At 39.0% G+C, this 22792-nt stretch overlaps 1 protein-coding gene across 1 annotated transcript in view; it reads left to right on the top strand.

The window, feature by feature from the left end:
- The window catches only part of SPIRE1 (spire type actin nucleation factor 1), a 124324-nt gene that overhangs the window by 37364 nt on the left and 64168 nt on the right, over nt 1-22792 (top strand). Inside the window, exon 3 of the mRNA XM_074146358.1 lies at nt 19475-19711. Coding sequence (XP_074002459.1) covers nt 19475-19711 — 237 coding nt within the window. The remainder of the gene's footprint in view (nt 1-19474; nt 19712-22792) is intronic.

Raw genomic sequence — 22792 nt, 5'->3', positions numbered from 1 at the left:
TTGATGTGAATGGGTACACAGTAAAAGCATGTGCAAAAAGTTAAGCCATTCTGTCAGGACAAGGATCTCTCATTTCAGCTTGCTGGTAACATTTGTATTGGCTGAAATGCTTATCTTTCTCCTAATATATCTTTGAACAGGTGTGGAAGTTCACATGTTCATCCATGATCTTATGAAGAGCTGATGTAAAATTTTTTAAGTCTGTTAAATGTCTAGAAATAATTGCTCTTTTGTTCCCTGCATGGCATCATTAATTAGAAAGAGCGATAGGATTATAAAGGTTCACCTTTTTACAGGCCTTATGGCTGCCCTTTAAAAAAAAGGGAAAAAAAGAAGCACATCAAGAACAGCAGTATATTAGCTATGAACTCCCTAATTCTGGATGCTTTGAATTGGCTAAGGGTTTAATTTTAAAAATGTAATTACTGTGTTCTAGGTGATTATTGTTTTCCCAATTATGATTTCACCTAATGCCTTTGCAAGTCACATTTAATAAATGGAACTTCTGTATGTTCCAACTATGCTTGAATTTACAGTTTGCTTAACCACGCTGTAAAACACTTGTAAGCAAGACTTACTAAACTTAAACATTAAAAAAGCATAAGCTGATTTTCACAAGCTCTGTGGAACTGACCTAATGCTTGAAATTTGTAAGTGGTGCTAGCAGTCGGTAGTTAAGAAAAGCTTGCGTCATTTCATTAAGTCACTAATTTTAATTTAAAGCAAGCTGCTAACAAGTAGTGATGGTTAACATCTGATTCCTCTTGCCCATGGAGCCCCGAACCCCTTCCTCTTGACTGCTTCTTTGGCTGTAGTTAATAGTCCTCTTGTGAAGGACTGAATGATGGTATCTGTGTCTCACTGTTGCGTGACTAAGAGGCCACACGACGGGAACGAATGCCGGTTTTACCCCGTGGAGCTCATGGGGAGAGCGCTCTGTGTCGTGCCTGCGCCCTGCGCTGCTCTCAGCCGCCGCTCGCGTCCTGGGTGCAGCTCGGAACGGGGCTGCTGATGTTCAAAGCCCTGAACGGGCTCAGACAGCGTTATCTCAAAGGCTGCCTGTCTTCTCTGTAGTAGCGTCTTCCACGGGAATAAACCAACTGAAATACAGGTTTGGTCTCTGCTTTGTGAGATGCTCAGACACTAGACGGAGGGTTGAACGTTTTATGGTCTTCAGAAAAAGACAAACCTATTTTTTGTTTCGGTTTGCTTTTTTAAAGCAATTATCCTTCTACCAGTTACAGTGTAAAATTGCTCCTTCTAATAAGCTTCCAGAGTAAATAGAGTAGGTTCAACTCTTTTAAAATAAGCAGCTTAGCTTCAAAGCCGTAGCAGGGATAGATGGGAAAGTCGTTTACTGCTGTAGGTAATGGTGTTTCTGTGTGTATGTGCAATTACACGTGTGCATACCGTATGTGTGCACATGTCAAAACATTAGCAAAGTGGGCTATGCACAGACATGTTTTAAAAGATAATTTTGAAGGAAGAGCTGTGTATGATACTATATCTACACACATACATGTTTTAAAAAGGGAAAATGTATTAAGGTTGTAAATTCAAGAGTTCACAAATTAAGAATGCCCATAATTGATGGTGGCCTTGCAAGAGCAATTTGGTTCCTTTCTACATTTGCATCTTCTTATAGGTTTTCCACGGGATTTTCCTATGTTATAGCTGGAACATTCAAATGAATTTTCAAAGAAGGGCTGACTCTGTCATGGGCTTTACCATTATATTGCTGTAATTTCAAAAGGCTTTGCAAGTGTGTATTTTCATAGTGTGTTTTCATTTTGTTGTACAGATAATCTAATTTTAGATGCCCCGTTCTGAATACCTAGAGCCTGAGTTTCAGAGTACTTCATGCTGTCCAGCACTTCAAGTGATTTCTATTTCGGCTCTGGTGGTTCAGTGCTTCTGCTGTTGAGATCTACATCGACAATTCAGGCTCACAGGAAAAGAGGGGTATAAAATTTAGTGGCTAACTGTACTAAGTATGTGCAGCTAGTCTTGTGGGTAATCATAAAGGGTCTGCTGTGACTAAATGGTGGAAGATTTTATTAAGGCTAAGAGAGGTTATTCCTGAAACCAAAGCCATGGGCATCCATGTACGTTTTAAGCCAGTCTTCCCATCTGTGGGGACTAAAATTTTACCAATAAAAGGTTGTCTGAGCTTAACACAATATATCTTCGTTTTTCCATTAGGAGAAGAAACGGTGAAGAATGGGTTGAAGAGTGTGTGGGGTGGAAGGGAGACAGAGCGCACACTTTTGAGGTGTTCTTGGTCAGAAGTAGCAGGGAGACCTTTTGCCTTCTGCAAATATCTGCCAAGGATAAATCAGTCTGTGTGGAAGACAGCAGCCTTGTATTGTGCTTACATTCCCGGTTAGGAGTTACAATTTTACAGGTTTCTTGATCGTAGTGCTTTTACAGAGCTCAGTTTTGTTAGCTTCCCCTCCCCCTTTCTTATGTCTTGCTTTCACAAAATAAAAACCTATGAACTCATGCATGTGAGAGTTGGGAAACGGCAAAACTAGTGTTGCCCGTTCCATCACAATAGGAAACCTCTTGTGCGCGCACAAGATTTTCATGTATTATGACTTGGCTTTCTATTGTCTCAAAATGTAATGTGGTTTTAAAGCTTATCCTTCATAAATGATCATATATCAGTTTCTAGAAATAGCCTTGCTGAATCCTGGTCTGACTAGTCCTCTTAAAGTAAAAGTAATGAAATTGTCCTGCAGGGGGTTGCTTCATTGCCCTTTGCATGGTTCATGATATGCTGAAGGCATAGATTACATATGTTTTTCTGTTCCATTGGTTTTAATTAAATCTCTTTAGTGTTGATAATTAACAGTACCAGCAAGAGATTCAACAGGTTCTCTTCAGCCCTTTAAAATTTTAAGAAACCCCCCTTTATTATTTCATTTTGCTTGGAAAAGCTATGAAAAAGATATCTGCAGTTGGAAACTAAAATTAGACATCTAACAATGCCTGTGGGTTTGGGGTAAGGAGAGGGAAGGAAAAAAAACAGAGCCAAGCCTGTGTTACTAACACAAACTTTCTTTCTGTTTCCCTTTGCCCTCTGTGGGAATAGGACACTCGAGAGACACTAAAGCTTTCTCTTCTCTCTTTAACTGCATCTACCTGAACTCCGCCAGAGTTCAAGTTACAACCAGCTCAAGATATCTGACCTTGACAGCCCGAAGCCCTGCAGAACAGGTGTAGACCACCTGAGATTGCATCTCACAGGCTGGGCATTGTGAAATAACTACAATAACTACTTGTAAAGTAGGTTTGTACCTCAATGCTGCTTTGTGAGTCAAGTCCTCATTAGAGTCCTTTGTAGTCTCTTGTAGTGTAGCTCCAGGCTGGCAAACTGTTCAAGGTGATGTTGGACAAATGCTGATCTGCTCAGAAGTTATCTCCCCTTTGGAATAAACACTCATTTGAGAGGGATCTCTCTGGTAAAGATCTGTGTGATGAAGTGGCTTAGAGCACTGTACCCACTTGTGTTCCCAGTGCCGTTTATTTTAGGCACCGTGGACCACAATTCATGACTGTATTTTCAGGTGCATTTCACACAGGTTATCAGTTTTCGCTTGGCTTTTTGATTCCTTTTTTTTCCCCGCAGAGATTCAGCAGTGCAGTTTCACGTATGTGTGAGTAGTTGTCTAAAGTGTAAGTTACTCTTAAGCACCTGTTTCCTTCCAGTCCCCTTCCGCTTTCCCACCCTTGATCCTGAACCCTCAAAAGCTCCCCTTCTGCCGTTCGTCTGTGATACCACCACGTGTGCAGGTTTTCTGAGACGACCCATTATCTGAGGAATGACTTTCAAATGCAGGTATTTCCTATAAGGAACAGGTTATCTCAGGTGAGGGTTATGTAGATAAAAACATGGGGGTTTTTGTCTGTATGGGATTTTTAACCTATTGCAAAGTCTATAGTATAAGAAGAGGATTTTGGAAGAGCAGAGTGAGTTTATCAACCGCTGTGAGATGAGATTTAAAAATATTATTGTATAGCGTCCAAAGTAATCTGATAACATTTGTTGTCATGAAGCAACTGCTTATTAGTGTTTGAGAGGCTCTGTAGCACACATGAAAGTTATTACTAAAATGTCTCCCCTGCCATCAGCATATCCAGCCATAACGATATTCATCCTCCTTCAGCTAGGGGAAGGAACTCTAGTGGACACTGCTACATTTTCATCCCTAGATGTCCCAGAGCTGGGCCAGATACCCAGAGCTGCAGCCACCCGCCATAAATTTCCATTTAGACAGAAACTAAGTACAGTACAGTATCTGAGCTGCCCAACTTAACCCACAGTCTTCATGTTACAAAATTTTTGTCCAAGATGCTGGCTGCTGTTACTCTTTCTAGAACTGGCTTAATAGTTTTGTGGTTATTTTACAACTTTTCAGTTGTTCTTTCGTCTTGCATTAAAATTATTTAGGAGGTTTCAGTCTCAACTCAGTCAGTTGCATTAACAAATAGCATGTTGCAGAGCAAGAAAGTTGGTGTTGAGAACCCAGTGTCCCTGGAATATGTCTCCCAGTTGCTTTACTTAAGATTGTCTCTCTTCTGAGAGCCTTAAGCTGGGTGTGCCATCACCAAGATGAGTACGTTAGGTGAGCTGCTGGATTTCATCTTCCAGTTTTGCTTCATCTAAAAGGAGCTCCGTTTTGCACAGCGCATGGTGATGCAACCCAAAAGCTCGGAGAGGGATGATGGGGAGGTTCACTTTAAAAGCGACGTAAATTAATGTAAATTAACAAATCAGTGTCATTGATCTGTTAATGTAAATGCTAATGTGAGTTCCCCAAAGAGGAATGTGGTCAGTCAAAAATCTGTTCTCGTAAGGTTAACAAAAGCACATTTTAATTGAAAACCGAAGTGCTGTAGTACCCTTTAGTGACTATGTCACTAAAGGTGACTTGTGGTCCTTCATCCAAGCATGTGCTACCTCTGTTTAGCAACCCACGCTGAGTCTGAAACATCATTCCACTTTTTTGACTGTTCATCATAGGATGGGTAATGAATGCAGAAACAGGACTGTGAATGTATTTTCTATGTGTTTATAATTCATAAGCAGTTACTTCTTAATTAGCGAGTTATAGAAGAGAAAGAAAATGTTTTTTTTTACAGGTCCGGTGGTTTTTTTTAATGCTGTAGCCCAAAAATGTGACTAAATAAGAGACATAAATGTGAGCCCTTGGTAACGAATGCTGCAAAATTGGTAAATGTTCATAGCAGACCTGGCATCTCAAGTTTGCTCTCCTAGGTTTAATGGCTACTGTTCCTTAGAAAACAGTGACACGTGGTCTGTTGCGAACAACTTAATGTTAACATTTGACCAGAATTTTTTAAGCTTTGGAAAAAAGCAAAATACTCCCAATAGAGAATTAACTGGAAGTTTTATAGTAAGATGAGGTATGTTTGGAGGAAGCAGCTGTAGATCAGTCTAGAAAAATTAGCTGTAGTCAGATGGCCGGAGAGATCTGGGCAAATAACATATGTAGTCTAAGAATATTTAGTCTTGCCTTCAGCTGAAAATTTCTCAGGAGTTGTTACAGCACGTATCTGTGGTGGCTGCTGGCCATCCTGCCGAACATTTCGTATTTCATAGTGTTCCCATATGAGCAGCAACTACTGAAGCATCTGCTCACTGAAAGAAGTTTCTCCCTGAGGCCATGCTTTCTAGTGAGCAGTAATCCACAGTTCGAGGTGTACCTTCTGCATAAGAAAAAAATAATTCTTTTTCTCTTGAATTTTTTTTTGTGTACGAGTTTCTAGGTCAGATACTTACCTAGTCCCATTGGTTGGTCAATTCATGGAGTAACTGTTTTAGCTGGAGGTATGTTTAAAATTATTATAAACATTATTCATTCTCTCAGTTTGACCATCTAAAAATAGAGAGCTTTCTGGGACAGAGAAAAGCTTAATTTCTTCTGGTAGAATACTTTTTATTAGCCTAATTAGATAAGGGCAATGAGCAGGGAAGGTTGCGTTTCCAGTCTGCTTGTTCCTTTGTGCCTGGGCTTTATTGGAATATCATGTATTACTCCGTAAAAACACCTTAAAATGTAATAGAAAAAAATCCTTAGAAATTTGATTTTAAGTGTTAATTTGGTTTTAAAAAAATTAAATATCTAAAAGAAAACACTGTATTTGGAGTATTTTGCTCCACTTTGAAATCTCTTTAATGTTATTAGATTTCTCTTGCTAATAAATGTTAATTTAAAATGTTGTTATGATTTGAGTTAGACTTTTTATTTTATTGTGTCTTGCTTTCGGTTGACTTGATTCACCTTTATGTAATAATTTTAGAATAAATAAATAAATAATAGCTAACTTTTTTTTTTTAAATCTTAACAATAAAAGGCAAAACCTCCTAACAAATCCCCCTCCCAGCTCTAACTGTCATAACAAGTATTTGGTAAAAAGCAACGTTCATAAGTAAAACTGGAGATTAGGGAAGACAAGGTATTGTAAATACATAGAAAAATTGTCAGAGAAAGGGTTATGTTTACACCAAGCATTTTATCTAAAAATAATAAATGGTTATGGCAGAGTCTTGCTGTCACTCCTTTTTAAGGCTATTTTTAGCTCTTCTGGTTAAAATAGACGTTTCTTTTATCTGTAAGTATAGCTTTGAGGTTTCTGCAGCGCTATGCTTTCTTTTGGCCTGAAGCCAAAGCTGATGTATGGTCTCACAGAGAGTGCACATGCACACGCGTAGAGAGTGCATGCAGTAGCACTGGGAGTTGGGTTTGGGGTTTGTTGGTTTGTTTTCTTTTTTTTCCTTTTCTTTTCCTAAGCTGGTCAGCAAAGCATGATATTTTTCAGCAAAGTCAGTTTTGTGATCTCGGCAGACCCCACTGGAACACAAGCGCTAAGGTGTTAGCAGAGGGTATGTGGAGAGAAGAGGATGACACCTCCCTGCCCCCCCCTGGTTTGGCTAGTAATAGTTATTCCTTAGAAGCAGTATTCTCTGCAATGGTGTCACCGCAGTTTATCTGACATTTGCTCGTGGTCCCAATCCTTACACAAGACTCCCCTCCTTTGTGTGGTTTTGCATTCACATAAGCCAACCTTTTCATGTTGCTGCCTGTTTGGTCGTTTATGTGAGGACACCCATCTTAATGAAATGTAGTACAACTGGACAAAGGAAAAAAAAGTCTGTGCAAAAGGGTTAATGAGAAAAAAATAAAAACAAATTCTGCTATCACTCTGAGCTCCAGAATTCACAGATATAAACTGTTCATTGGCATTTGAAATACTGAACGTTTTATTCCCTGGAGGTAGTTGAGTAGATGCTCTTTCAAACCGATTTGACTGAAGATCTTTAACTCCTTCAGGAGTACTGATGACTATGTTCGTTTAGTTAAAGAAATCTAGGGTTGTCTTTATTATACAGTGATATTTTTCTTTAATTCTTACATTTCTTAAACTTTTGGGGGGCTACAAAATAAAAGAACAAGAAAAAAAGATTCTCTGATGGAACCAAATGGATGTCTCTCTGATTTTAGGGAGATTACTTTTCAGTAATTAGTTTCTTGGCTAGGCAGGAATGTTTTTGCTATTCCAAAGCTGTGGTTCCTATGGAAGTCCAGCAGAATTTTAGTGTTCCTTCTATAATGGACCTTCTGACTGTTACATTGCCTTGTTTCAACTTTTATTTCTTTTTAATCCCTCCAGGAAAATGATTTCACTTGTTAGAGAACTATCTGAAGAAACAACCTTTTTTTTCATTTTGTTTGGTCTAGAAATTGCCAGGCAGTTTCTTTTTGAGCTATAATATGAAATGTCATGCTGTGTGTATTGCAAAAGGTATTCCCAAATGGGCGTGTGATATGACAGAGTTTGTAAAATGTTCAAATCTTAAAGGATATTAAAAATAATTAGGGATTCTTAAATTAAGGATCAGAATTAAAGCCACAGTGTCCAAAATCATTAAAACCTTGCCATTTTTCTGACTTCTTAAACTTCAAGGCATTCATTCTCTAGAGTGTAGATTGGTAGATATAATTACATTGGTATAAGAAGACAAAAGGATGATGCTGTCAGAATTTATTTCCTGTGCAGTTCAGAACAATCTGAGAGTCTAATCTTGGTAGCTGTTTTCTCTGGCTACCTGTGCTACTTACATTTAAATAAATCACTTTTACGTCTTGGTTTATATTCTTAGAGAAAAGCAGTTTTGTGTGTTGCATTGCATCCAGCTGATAAGCCTAACCATTAGCCTCAGGCATGTACTTTTCTTCATTTTTCCTTCCCTTATTTTATAGGGAACAAAAGTCGCAGGGAAAACTGGATGATTAGAGGCACTTCAAGCTGAGTTTAAGCCTGTGTGCGTGACATGCAGAAATATAATTCAGACTTGCACAGCACTTCTCATCCAAAGCTTTGAAATTGGGTCAATATCCTCATATAACAGGTGGTAAATCTGTTATAGGAGAGGGGAAACAGCCAGTGTGAGGTTTCACAAGAAACCAGCAATTAGGAAAACCCCACAGGACCTTCAGCCCCATACACTTCCTGCGTTTGAAATTGGCTCCAGTACTGGATGGAAGAGGTAATGTCTGTGTTTTACAGTGTGGTTAGCAAGGGCAGTTCAGCTTATTTTGCTGGGGAGTTTGGGGATGTAAAGATGAGACTAAATTTAGGATTTCAATTTTTTGGTTGTCTTGTATCAAGAAAATTGTGGAGGCAACGATATTCTGACTTAGGAGGTGCTGTGACACCACTTACCCAGATATTATAAACTCTGAATTGTAGTTGATATTTTATAAAAAGAGTGTGATTTCTTCAAAACCAGGAAACTCACCACAGTATGAACATCACAGCTTGACTTTCTTTTTTGAAGCAGGGATCCCATGCTGTCATTTAAAGGATGATAATGTGGCTAGAAAGACAGGGTAGTATTGCAGCATTACTTTCATTTCCAAAGTATGAGAAGTCCAAGGGGATTTATATTCCCTGTACACCTGAGCTCAGCTCTGTTCTTTGTAAGCCAGCAAGGAAGCTTTGAGGAGCTTGTTGTGAATCCTTGATCTGGGGATGAATTGTGTAGGACCGTCTTAGAGCTGTCCTACAGTAGTCCTATGGTCCTATGTGACAGGTCACTCTGCCCTAACGTTCCCCCTTCTCCTTGCTAGCATGTTACCTGCAATACACATCTTTACGTATCTTGCTTTTCCATGGGCTGAGGACCGGAGTGTGGCTTGTACCAGAGCTGACTCTAGCACATCCATTAACAAGGTTTCGGCACAGGAGACACTCAAGATTGGCTCTTTTAGGCCTAAGTTTTTGTGACTTTCAAGTTTCTCAAGCATTGCAAAATACACTGAATAGGACAGAGAATTTCAGTATAGATTCTGAGGCAGTAAGTCTAGTTAATTGGTATGCATATACCTTTTTTTTAATTAAAAAAAAATGATCAAACTTCAGCTTTTTTTTTGTTCTGAAGTACTTGTGAAGCTTACATATATGTAAGTGTCGGAATTAACTGCTCTCCACCAACAACTGCATATTTAGTAACTTGGCTGCTATCTAAGCAGCTAAATAAATTATCTAGATAACATCTCTACTCTATTAGAGGGCCAAGTACTGAGTATTGTAGAAAATCTGGCTGTGTGATACAGGTTTCTGCAGAGAGCCAGTTAGGAATGCTTTGGGTTTGTTTCGGTTTTTTTTTTGTTCTAAGCATAAATGCATATGATTCATTTATTTATTTTTTAATAGCATAACACTTCTGAACTGTGACTGGAAGCAAATCTTTGTTATCATCGCCATACCAGAATACATGGATATTGTCATTATTGGTGGAGAGCAATAGAACAGTGCTCAGCAATTTGTAATCCAGGAATATGGCTGTCCCATTAAGGATAATAAACTGTCACAGGTCAGCACTTTGATGACTTTGGGAGCTGGCAGGTGCTAGATTATCTTGTGCTAAGGTACTTCTTGCCTGAGGTTATAAACGGTATGTTTTATATATCAATAACTTTAAACTGTGGCAGAGGTATGTTTTAATATGGATTTCTTCTGGAGGGATTTCACTGTTCAGAAGGAACAGTGAAGGAAATGGAAAACTGTGAGTGTCATTTCATCCATGGATTCTCTGGGGTTTTGCAGCCCGAAGAGCAGGCGCTGAGCTTTCTGCTGAGGCCCAGCCACACGCTCTGTTTGCTCTTCGGTTCAGGGTAAGTCAGCCTTCCGTGCTGTGACTGTGTCTGAATTTCAGACCTAAAAAATAATGTCAGGCTTACATCTTCTTATGCGTAGATAACTTGTCAACAGTGCCTACTGGTGCTTTCTTTGAATTATTCTAGCAAATGCCAGTCTTTCCAACGAGGCCATTGCGAGAGCTCGAAGGTAATTGTGCAGTAACTCCCTTTGCTCATTACTAAAATATTTCACGTTCACTTAGGCATTCAGTCTTGGAGGAGTATTTGTTCGAATGCCAGTGATCCAAAAGCCTGTATCCAATGTCGCTGCTTATTGGGAAGAGGTTGTGGAAGAATATTCATAAAATTAGGGGCTTTGCAGAGGCTTTGTCAGCCTGCAGTGTTATGTTTGTATGACATAGATAGAGATCGTATGTGACCCAAATGAATAGCTGTCTGGCACAGTAGTAACTCCTTGGACGATCATGATAGTCCATGTGAAAAGTCACATATTTCATGATCACATCATGTCCTTAATGTCAACCTCCTGTTTCCTTGCAAACCTGACTAACCAAAAAACGGTCAGTAGGAGTCTTTAATTTTCCAGCTTTTTGTTCACAGGCCGTATCTGTGAGTTCCCTTTAGTTTCTTTAGGAAAGAAGTCACTTACAGATGTCTGCTGTAGGTATGGCTGAGTGCTCTTCCACAAGATAGTGGGGGTAGCTGTGCATGATTTGTCTTTGGTGGCCATGTAATAAATGCCAGCATCCCATAGACATCTTAAAAGTCTCTCCTTCGGTATGGATGAAAAGGACAAGTTTCTTATTGGTGGTTATTTGACTTCCTATAAATATTCAGTACCTTTAAGACAAACAGCATTAAATTTGTGCTGCTTTGTAATTAATTAAGACTTCAGTCACTAGAAAGCAGCAGCATGTCAGCCTTCTTTTGTGGCACATCACTTGTAAAAGGACCTGTTGTGTGGTTACCTTTGGGCTTGTTTCTTGGCATCATTGAGTTTAGGCATGAAATCCTGGAATTTCAACAATTGGGCTGATAAGTCTCTTAGGAGCCAGAAGGACATATTTTTTTCAGGAATGGAAGAAGATGGATTTTAGGAAAGCTACAGTTAAACCAGAAGAGGTGTCATGTTCCCAACTGTGTGTGAACTTGTTTGGGCGCTTCATCTGTCTCTGTGAAGTTAAATCGTCTGTGAAATGCTTGAAATGCACATATACCTCTGACAAATATGGTGAAACCAGCCTAACTTTAACCACTGCTAGAAAGCTTTTAAGACGTACATGCAAATGTAAAACTTCAACTAATCAAGAGTTCACATTTAAAAGAACAACTTTCACTGTACAGGTATTTTCTTTGCTTGGCTTTTGTAGTTGTTAATTTTTGGGAAAATAGGTGTGAGAAAGTTCTTGACTCACAGGAGAATAAATGCAGCAGGTGTTTACTCACTTTAATTTTTGAATTAATTAAATGGGGGCCAAGCCTGTAGCAGGCAGCGGTAGTGGTTTAAATGAAATCTGTGTGGGAAGGCTGAGAAGTTAATGCAAACTGACTTTTTGAGTAGATTACTTGAACTGTGTAGGTACTTTGAATAAAAGCGGCATTGATTTTGCATCGCTTTATGACTACCATAAATTGTACTGAATCCAAGCTACTGTAAGCATTCTATTATCTTTCTTTAACTTGTCTTACAGACCATAGGCACGTATGCAGTATCAGCCAAAGTTAAACCAGTCATGCACGAATTCTCAGGATCAGAGCTACTGAACTAGTTCCATTTTCCTTTATATGAATTTTTTATTGAGCTGGTCACTTCTCTCTCTCACTACAAAATATTTTGCTGTAGTTAATCGGATGCTCTCGTGTCATCTAGATAAAGCTTTATTCAAAAGGCTGATACGGCAATTTCTGTCTCTTACCCAATTTGACCCCATTGGAGTTTCTGTGGTCTGGTTATGTTTTTGATTGTCAATTAAAGTCTTTGCTCATCTCTTGGCTTACCCAGGGAGTTCACCTGATTGCTTTCTGTTTCTCTATAAAACTGTGTATACATATGTAACATGTTTCATAAATTTTATTTTTAAAAAAAGAGACAAAAACTTTGGACTTGACTTTATTAAGTAAAGCTGGGAATACTGAAGGGTTAGATGTGCTGAAAAGAATAATAATTGATTTGGTTGGATAGGTGTAGTGTTAAATGGTTGTGATGTAGTAATACTACCTGTCATTTTACCAGATTCATTCTGGATTGAAACTTTTCTTCAAAAAATTACCTCGTCTGCGTAAGAAGCATTAGTCTGAAGAGTAACAGCAGATTTATAGCTTTGGTGTACTAGGGAACTAGAACAGAAATTTGTGACACAGTTTGATTTTGTGTCTTTAACTTGAGATAAAAAAACATGTATTCTCTTGGCATTTCCAAATAGCATTTCTATAGTCATTGGGGGCTTTCATGACCTAAATTTTCATGTACTTAATTTTGAATTTTGAATGACGATTTTGGTGCAAGTTGTCTTTTATAGACTGTGATAATAAAATATATCTAAAAAGATCAAGACAAGATACTATGCCTAAAATTCTGAATCAGTAGGATATTTTAAGGCAATTTTCAGATAGTTCTAAGCCTACAGTAGGGAAATGTAACAACGTACCCATCCTGCCTATTTGTTTCAGCAAATATATTCCAACCTTAGAATTCTTAATGTCATCACCATCTTTGCGATTTACTTAAATGGGATTAGGATAACATGGCCTGTATTTAAAACCTCGATATGAAGAGAGGTGTATTTAAGAACTTTCAAATGACTTTCACCATCTGTGTTACTTAATTATTGCACCTAATTCTTTTACTGGAGCTTCAGCTATTACTGGAATCTGCACAGTTAAATCAGGGAATTTAATTTTGTTTTTCCCTGGGGATGAACTGTCACTTTGGTGAAATTCCTTCAGCTTGGATAAAATTCTTAATAACAGAATAACAATTTGTCTTAATCTTGGGGATTATAATGTATGAACAAAAACTAGAAGAAAAATGAGGGCTTTGTTTCAATGTTTTAATGGAGCAGATAAAATGTTAAGTTGAAACTGATACAATGGAATAAATTCTGCTTTCATTTATGCTAATAAATGATAGTTCTCCTTAGATAATATCTATAGTGAAACTTGAACAACCAAAAACATTTATAATTATCAGAACCTTTGAATAAATTGGAGAGTTATATTACACTTGAGCCTTAATAAAATTACAGATAAATTCCTGCTACTTTATTAGAGGCAGCTGAGTCCAACAACATTTCACTGCTTAAATTTTTACTTATTCACTGGGGGGGGGGGGAACAAAACCAAACCCCAGAAAGCTAGCATCCCCTTTGTGTGTTTCAGGCTTCTTCTGTGTCTTTGATCAGGAGTTCTTCCACTGAATCTCTTTAATCTATACCTGAATAGTAAAAAGAATTCACTAAGTAGGTCTCTCTACCCACTTAGTGCACTCAAAGACTCATGGATATAAAGTAATTTTGAAAAGATCTCCCCTGAATACAGCAGAGAAATTTTCCTGCCTCTGAATTTATCTAAAACAGACTGAATCTTGTTAAAAGGGTGTATTTAATGTCCTTTCATATTTTCTGTTAGACCTGACATACTCTGATTATTATTTTTTTCTTTGCTTTTATCCCTTTTTTTATCCCCCCTTTGTTTCAAATAGCAAAGCTCATTATATTGCAGAAAGCAGCATCTCATTATTTCAGTAGCAAACCAACATCACCCAGAAGTTAAACAATCCTGTATCTTATATCTATATTCTTTGGAAATGAATGATTCAGCTTATTCATTGGAAATATTCTCAATCCTTGCGGCTTACCTGGAAGCGCCTGGAAGTTTTTTTTCACTGTTCTCATTTGACAAGTCTGTTGCAAGTTGCTCTAATTTAGTGAAGGTCGTATCTAAATTTAGCAACGTCCCCAGCTATTAAAACCTGGGTAATGCTGGCCTGTTTCCACTGGGGAATTCTGTGGTAAAAACTACATTAGTATACCCCAGGTATGCAGCGACAGCAGAGCATCTCTTATAGCAACCGATACAGACATACTCTTCCGTGAGGTACTCCTGAGAGTAGGGCATCTAAGGATGAAGTAAATAACCGAAAAGCGTATTATCCTAACCCTGTTATTTGTTCACCCTTCCTAAAAGCATGGTCTTTTCCAGTTCCAGAATTGGATAGTGAAGAAACAGCAAATTACTTTGTTAGAAATGTAGATAATAACCAGGGCGATAGCTTGCTCCCTTTGTCATCTAGCTGGAGTGGAAGAGTTGAGTTCACATAAAATTTTAACGTGCCTGTCTTTTGGACTGTATTACAGAATTTTAGCACAAAAACTTGCGCATTTCTGTCGTGTCTTCTCCTAATGTGCCACAGAAAATTTGCGATATATAACTCCTGACTTCAAGGGTCCTACAGGAGAGCCAGAGAGGGACTCTTTGTCAGGAAATGTAGTGACAGGACAACGGGTAATGGTTTTAAATTGGAAGAGGGGAGATTTAGATTAGATATTAGGAGCAAATTCTTTACTGTGAGGGTGGTGAGGCACTGGAACAGGTTGCCCAGGGAAGCTGTGGATGCCCCGTCCCTGGAAGTGCTCAAGGCCAGGCTGGATGGGGCTTTGAGCAACCTGCTCTAGTGGAGGTGTCCCTGCCCATGGCAGGGGGGTTGGAACTGGATGGTCTTTAAGGTCCCTTCAACTCTAATCACTCTATGATTCTATGATTCTAAGGGTGCCTATGGATATGTTTCTGCTGTGTGTTATGATTCCAGAAGCGCAGCGTGGAGCTCCTGGCAGGCTAATTTAAAGTCAGCAGTAGGACAGGTTAGTCTTTGCAGATTGAGTAAGTGCTGCCTCATACCGGGGGTGGTGGCAGAGTTGGTGGAGGGGAGGAGCTCTGCCCTAAAGAGTGCCATGGAGAATGCCAGCTCCGGGCTCTCAGCACTGTCACTGTGAGGCAGAGGGATTCTCCTCCATGAGGTGTGTTGGAGGTCTGCTGGCAAGAAATGGGAGCGCTTAAAAATAGTAATTGTAGTGTAATTTTTTAATAAAAAAATGCATTAGAATACATAAAAGACAGTGCAGTAGTAATGCAAATATTGTTGTGACTGGTTGCCATATCAGAGGTCCCTGTGGGAAAGTTCAAAGTTAGTTGACTCACCTTAGGAGGTGGAGCTTTACGGCGTCTTTAATCCCAGTTTAGGGATATAAACCCTGTGAGTGGCTTTTGGAGGGAGGGAGAAGTTTAGGGAGGGACAGGCATTTGAGCTGAAAAAAAGCCCTTTGCTGCTGTAAGTACAAGCCTGTCCTTAGGCTTTGTTGCTTTGTTTAAAAATTGAGGCAAAGCCTAGGAAGGGATGAAAGCTCAGACAGTGCCCTATTGTGTGTGCGGTGGGGGGAGGAATGGCATGTGGATTCTGCCTGTCCTCATCTACACTTCAGCAAGAGTCAGAGAGGTATGGATGTTGAGGGGAAAAAAGGATTCCTCTCTGAAAAGAAAAAAAAAAAAAAAGAGAAAAAAAAAGATAATGAAGTACTAACAGTAATTCCACTCGAGGCTTTTGCAAGTCTCAAACATGTTTGCTTCCTATGCAAAGGCTGTAAATTTGACAAGTTCTTGAGAATGTTAAATTGACAGTCTTTATTGGAAGAATGTAATTTGTGTCATATAAAAGACATAAAACCCTAATGAACCCCTTTCCAAGAGGCATGCCTTAATGTCTTGGAGGAAGATATATGGAATGGAAAGTGCCATGCATGTTTGTGTATAAAAATAATCTGAATGGGTTGGGGTTTGTTTTTACTGTTTGTGTAAAAAGAGCGTGAGGATATTGTTTTTACAGTGTGTTTGAAGTTTAAGTGTTCCAGCAACTTTACCGCAACTTGTTGTAAAAGAACAGTATTATACGAGTCCATACTGGTGTAGGAATTGAAAGAATACTCACTTCTGGTGAGACAAAATTCCCCTTTCACTAACGATTTAAGCACAACAGAGTACGAGTTCAGTCTGTGGGAAATGGGTGGTTTTTTGGTCTGAAGCCATGACTTTCAAAAGGACTTGGTGAGAAGGTGTAAAGCATAATAATGCAGACTTCCTTGTTTATTTTTTTAAGTTATTTAGTCACTGATTGATTTGCAAAGATCAGGTCCATTGCCAAAATTTAAATCAGTTGGGAACAAATAAAATTCATTCTTTTATATCTGAATTGAGCAACATCACTAGTGCTGGCACTTATTTCGGCATTGTGCGGGTGTTTTGGTGTGCCAAAGTACAACTCTGTGGTTTAAGAGTCTTGCTAGGTCCCTTCTTACCCTTATTTTTCCAACTATACCTCAGTTTTCAAATATAATTGAATAGAAATATAATTGTACATAAATATAATTGCCAGTGCTTGTCATTTGTTAAGTGCCAGAAGTATTTATTTTGTGTGAAAATAGCAGTGTAGTTTAGAACCAGTGACTTCTTTGGAAATAATTGATGCTTTAAAAAAAAAAAGTGATAGTCCCTGATTATCCAACTCAAACCCCAACATATTTATCAAGTCATCCATTCAGCTGTGAAAAGCTTTTCCTTTTTTGTTTGTGTTTGATTTGTGTTACAGGCAAAGTGACAGCACTCATGCATTTAAGCTGCAATGAGCCGACTGTTTAACCTTGTATATTATGTTTCTAGTTACATAGACATACAAGTTTTATTTGTGCAAAGTTGCATTAGTAGTTCTGTCCATGTGAAGTAGCATTGACGATTCTGTGACTTTTGTTTGATGCTTATATGGCACTTGTGTGTTTTTACAAGATCCTTGGTAAACCAGTAGCACTGAAAGTGCTGAATGTTTTCTGTTTTAATGCAAGTCAAAGCAAAGTTTCTCAGTTAAGGTGTTTGCTGCTTTGTCTTTCAGCAAGAAGAATCTGTGATACTGACAGACATTGAATAAATGTGGTTTTGATCATGACTTCCTAAATAAGGAGCTGAGAGACTGAAATATAGGTCTGAGTTGGTGCTGTTGCAGGCTTTGCTGTTGTGTCAGCTTTGCATGTATTATGAAATCTGTTCATAGTACCTAAAAATGCACAAACCGTATTAGTGAACCGCAGAAGCCCCACTGCTGATACATCAAAGCAAGCAGCAGCTGTCATCCAGTTTTAGCCACGGTGCTTTTGAATGCCTTAATCCTCTTCTCAAACAGAAGGAAGCAGAGAGAGTGCACTTTCTTTCTACAGCTCCCCCTATTTTTTTTGAAGTGTTGGTGTAGCGAAATCCAGAAGCTGTCTTCAGCAGCCATCGTGGCATGGCACAAGACATGATTTTCTTTGCATCTAATTTGGACGTTTCAGCCCTTCTGCTATATGCTAGGCTCTTTCAAATTTAGTTTTCATTAAAGTTAGAAATTACTCACATTGTGTTTACTCCCAAGTGTTTAAAATATCAAAGCAATTATTCAATTCTACTTCATTTTCATTTGGGTCTACTTCAAATTGGAATTAACTTGGTGTTCTTTGTTCCCTTTCAGTTGCTGAAGGGGTATATGTTTAGGTTGTATGCAGAACCTGAGTTACAGGAAACATACATGTCTACCAGTAGAATATATTTTATTTTGTGAAATTTTCAGATTTATTTTTTTATAACAAGTTTTACAAGACAGTTATTACAAAATAGCTTCTCTAAGAGGCAAGCTAGATGTGCTGCAAATGTAAGTTTGATCTGTTACAGCTGTTATTAAGGTCTATACACTGCAGTGTCCTGTCTCCAAAGCGGGTCGTGGCAGAAGTCTGGGGAAGGGTATGAGAACTGAGCAAGCGTGTAGTGATGCTTCCCTGGAATACTTCGCTGTCTCACTAGCATTTCCCAAGTCAGAAGCTGTTCTTTAAAGTAAATAAATAAAGACAACTTTTTCTTCGCTAATTTGCCTAATCACTTTTCTTAACTCCATTTTAAGAATATTTTCCAAATATGTATAACTGCATTTCAAGAGAATAGCATAGGGAAATTATTTATATTGAATTATCAAAATTTTTGGAAATAAATTATAAAGGATGGGCTGTATGTATTTGTTTTTCTTTGTTTGTTTATTAGCACTGTCTTGCAAAGTGAATTTGCACTGCAAAGTAATCTCAACAGAGGAATGAAGTATGCAGTTTTAAAGCTGTCAGAGTACAGCTCGTTCATTAAATTGTCTGTCTAGATAAACTAATAGGGTATCATTTTAACTCTTTGCTAACCTCCAGCTTCTCAGACAAAAAATACTTTGCTGTGCTGAAATAAGTAAGCTGTTGGAGTCAAATTTAATGTTTTAGGAATCCATTTGTGTTGTCCTATTTACCCAAATAGAATTTCAAAAATCCGCATTAAAAAGTGTGTTGACCAGGACAGTACTGAAAGCCAGATGAGAGAAAATGGCATTTGATGACAAGGTTTGGTATGTTTGGAAATGCTTCTGTTATTAAAGTTGCTCTAGTGCCAACTACTCCTACACTGGAGTCTGCTCATTTGTGTGACACGGTAGCCACCACACAAGGAAGATCAGAGATTACATCCAATATCCCTGGTCCTACTTTTGTTGTCAGACAAGGATCTCCCAGCAGTGACATTACCTTGTGGTTTCCTCTTGCAAGCCCATTTTCCCTTCCCTCTCCATTAATACCCATTTCCAAACTCCTCAGTTTGAAATGCCCTCTCTTCACACCTTTCTTGTGGGCTGATCTCCCAGTGCGCAGTGAGTTAATATTGGGATGTCCACAGCTGTGTCCAGACACCTCTGAGGTCAATGAAGAGATGCAGAAACAGGAAGGGCAGTTTCCTAGTGTCATTAATTTGTGGGAGGAGGGAGGGATCTCATCTTAGTTTATTCTTTTTTTTAACTTCTTTCCCTCTCCGTCCCCCTCCAGAAGAGGTTATAGGCATGTAATACATTCTCACAAAGTCTAGAGTCATGTCATTTTGAGGTTTGTCATATTAGAAGGAAAAAGGGAAAATAATCTAAAAGGTCCTGCTTTGTTTTTAAATTACAAAATTTTATTTCAAACTTTGAAATAAGAAAGTGGTAGGTATGTGGTATGCATGCTCTGTGCTGCGTTACTGGAGTACAACTGTAGGTATTAGAGGATCATTTTTTCTATTTAATTTTGATGTTTATTGCCCTCTCTGTTGCTAAGTTTGTTATACAAACACCAAAGAAGGGTGTTACTAGACTGACCTATTCATTCATGTAAATGGCATTAATAAATATTTTATTTTGTTCACTTTTATAGGTTATTGAATCACTAGGGATTATTATATATAAAGCCCTGGACTATGGTTTGAAGGACAATGAAGAGCGGGAATTAAGTCCTCCACTGGAGCAGCTTATTGACCACATGACTAATACCACAGAAACAGATGGGAGCAGAGATGAAGGATATGATGCTCTGGATGAAGGAGTGGAGGATGACGATGATGATGACAAAGAGGAAGTTGAGGCCATTCATTCCTATAAAGATGTCATGAAGGTACAGTCATGGGCAGTTTATATGATATTTCACTGGTTTTAGCAATGAGAAAATCAACTCTATTTTCTGTGTTATTGTCTAGTGTGATACTGGCTGTGTCATTTTCTGATACTTGATTGCCCTGGTCATTCTGTAAGATTCGCTTGCAAAAATGGGATGCAGTAATATTTCACAGGTGACAGTAAGCAACAGAAAATCCGTGATCAGCTTTATTGTTGGATGTGCCATTAATATCCCATTCTGATTTCTTCCGTGCACTGGATAGTCAGCCTTCCAGTGTAATGTCTGTTGAATTACTTTGTGTACATTTGCATACTTAATGGCCTGTTTCAATTAATTCACCTTTTCATTAGTGCAGTACTAGTTTAATTATTCCTTATCAGTTTCTTCCTTTGCCGCCCTCCTCTACTGAAGCAGAGGGGTGCTTTTATAAGAGTGGCTTATTTGTACAGGGTGAGTCAAGGTACAGTATTTCATTGACAATCATTACGGTTGCATTTCTTGACCTGAGTTGTGAGATTTGGAAATACAGCTGATGAACTTTAATTGCAACAGGTTCTTTAATGTTATCCGGGCTACCATGAACAGCCATTTAGAAGTATTAACCCTCTATTTTCTATAGAGTAGTCTTCAGTATAAGTTTTAGAGCTGAGTGAGCTCTTAGTAGAGACAAAGGTATTAATAAGTGTGGATTTTGGCGAAATTTGTATAATTGGTTTACCGATTACTGGAAAATTGGTTGGAAATTTGGAAAATTGTTGGAAAATTGTATGCTAATTTATACCAGGGGATCGAATCCTGTATAATGCTTCTTTGTAAATATAAGTCATATCTAAGGACCAGAGGCTTAGTGTGTCACGGAAATTAAGAGTGTAGTGGTGGGAGCTGAGACTGGGAGAGTGTCCTGGATAGCACATCAGGACATATTAGCACACAGAAACAAGACCCCACTAAAACCCACCACTTCTGATCGGTTGACAGTAAAGAGGGAAGCTCTTAGGAGACTGGAATGGGAATAACTTTTCTTTGAGATGCTTTTGTATCCTCCTTGCATCAGAAATAATGCTGAATGCTTAATGCCTTTGTTTTTTCTTCCTCCCTTGGAGACGCAGGGGTCAGCAGGAGGAATGAATGAAATGGCCTTTTGCTCCCCTGTGATGGGGAGGGCCTGGCTGGATGAAATTCTCTCCCCTTCAAGCCCCCTGCCACTCCCAGCCGTGCTGAGTCGGTGCCTTCACTGCGGGCAGAAGCGAAGGTTGCTTTGCTCTCTCCTCCCTCGCTCGCTCCCTGTCACCCAGTCACCTTCTCTAGAAGTGGCCAGCAGCACCCTGCTAAGCCCCTGTGGGAGCTGCTCCAAACAGCACGGTGCTACGCAGAGGACAGATGCAGTATATCCTCTTTCCCCTAAGTTTGGCAAAAATGCGGTGAATTGGTGGGACAAGCTAAGTTGGATCGTTAGAGGAAGTTTCGCTTCGTGCAGAGGCAGAAGAGACATTTGTATATGTAGAGCTGAGGGCAGTGGCTTGTAGAAGTGATTATTTTGCAAGTTCCTGATTTCTGCAAACAAGAAAAGATAAGTTTGGAAAACTTCTCTGAACTCTGTCAGTTACACTGGTACACATCCCTGAAATACAAAAAAGATAAGAAAATGTTTGGTGAGGTTTCAGCTGTTAAGGCTGATGAATGGCATCTTTCTGGTTCTGCCTTGTTAATATATATCTCTGCTACTCTGAGGTACCTACCTATTTATATGTTTTAAAATGAGCATCTTAGGCTTTAGCTTTTACCATCTTTTGCTATTAATTTTTTATCATTCTGGAAATGTACCGCTTTTGTGTCTTCATCTTAGTGAACTGAAGTTCAGCTGTCATTTCTAACTTTTACTCCTCCATCCCTTGGAATTCTCTTTTCTTGCTGTTGTTGCTTTTTGCCTAAATTATTTGCTGTATGCTTAACTCTGCACCTCTCCTTTATTCCCTTCTCTGTGTCATTCCTGTGTTGACAGTACTAGAACGGCAGCATCATTCTGCCACATTTTTGACATCAGTGCAGATTTGTAAGATCCTTTTTTCTTGACTTCCTACCTTTTCAGGGGTAAGACCGTATTTTGCATGTGGCTTTTTCTTTCATTCCCCCTGCCTTGCCCGCCCACCAGTCATAAACTGTGTTGCAGGCTACACCCTTATTTACCCAATGACTGTTTCACAACACTAGTGTGTGGTCTTGTGACCATGAGGCTCGATAATTGTAATTCCCTCTTGGCAAAACTCACTGTGGAGCTTTCTTCTCTGCAGTTTGTAGTGAATGCCGCAGCAGGTTTGCTTATTGAATTGAGCAACTGTCATTCTTGCCTACCCTGCATTCTCTAAATGGCAAGCTTGGAAAATGGTAGAGATGAGCTGTGTGCTACTTACTGATTTTTAATGTTTTTAACTCTATAGTCTCCAGCATGGACATGATTTTGTGCTTGAAATGTGATTGTAAGTTTCCCCCTTCTTCGGAAAGTGTCATTGTCAGGTGCAAGGCCTGTCTGTGCCACTAAGACTGAATTTTTCAACATTAATCACTAATGTGTATGAGCCTATTTTATCATTAGAACGCACAGATAGATACGCGTCAGGTTTTTCGATGATCTGAAGTAGGCACAGTCAATTCTGAACCCTCCCCTAACCTGTAAAGTGCTGAGTAACAGCGGAAAGCTATTCCCAAGAACTGGGAAAAGGGTAAGTGCTAAATAGTACTGCCAAGATCATCATTGGCAAAGCTTCTGTTTGGAGAAGACACAGACAAGCTTTTGTACTGCTTCTTGGTATATTTGGCTGATTTGGCTTTTGATTTCATTGGCAGGACCAACCTGCTGCACAGACTTGATCCACTGTTTTTAAAACTGCATCTATGAAGAGAGGAGATATTGGTTGTCAGACGCTTAACTTTTTTAGAATCATAGAATGGTTCAGGTTGGAAGGGACCTTAAAGATCATCAAGTTCCAACTCACCTGACATGGGCAGGGACACCTCCCAATACAGCAGGTTGCTTAAAGCCCCATCCAGCCTGGCCTTAAACACTTCCAGGGATGGGGC

The sequence above is a fragment of the Numenius arquata genome, chromosome 4 (assembly GCF_964106895.1).
Source record: "Numenius arquata chromosome 4, bNumArq3.hap1.1, whole genome shotgun sequence".
Lineage (NCBI taxonomy): Eukaryota > Metazoa > Chordata > Aves > Charadriiformes > Scolopacidae > Numenius > Numenius arquata.
The sequence above is the reverse complement of the archived record's forward strand: the minus strand, read 5'-3'. Positions and strand labels throughout refer to the sequence as shown.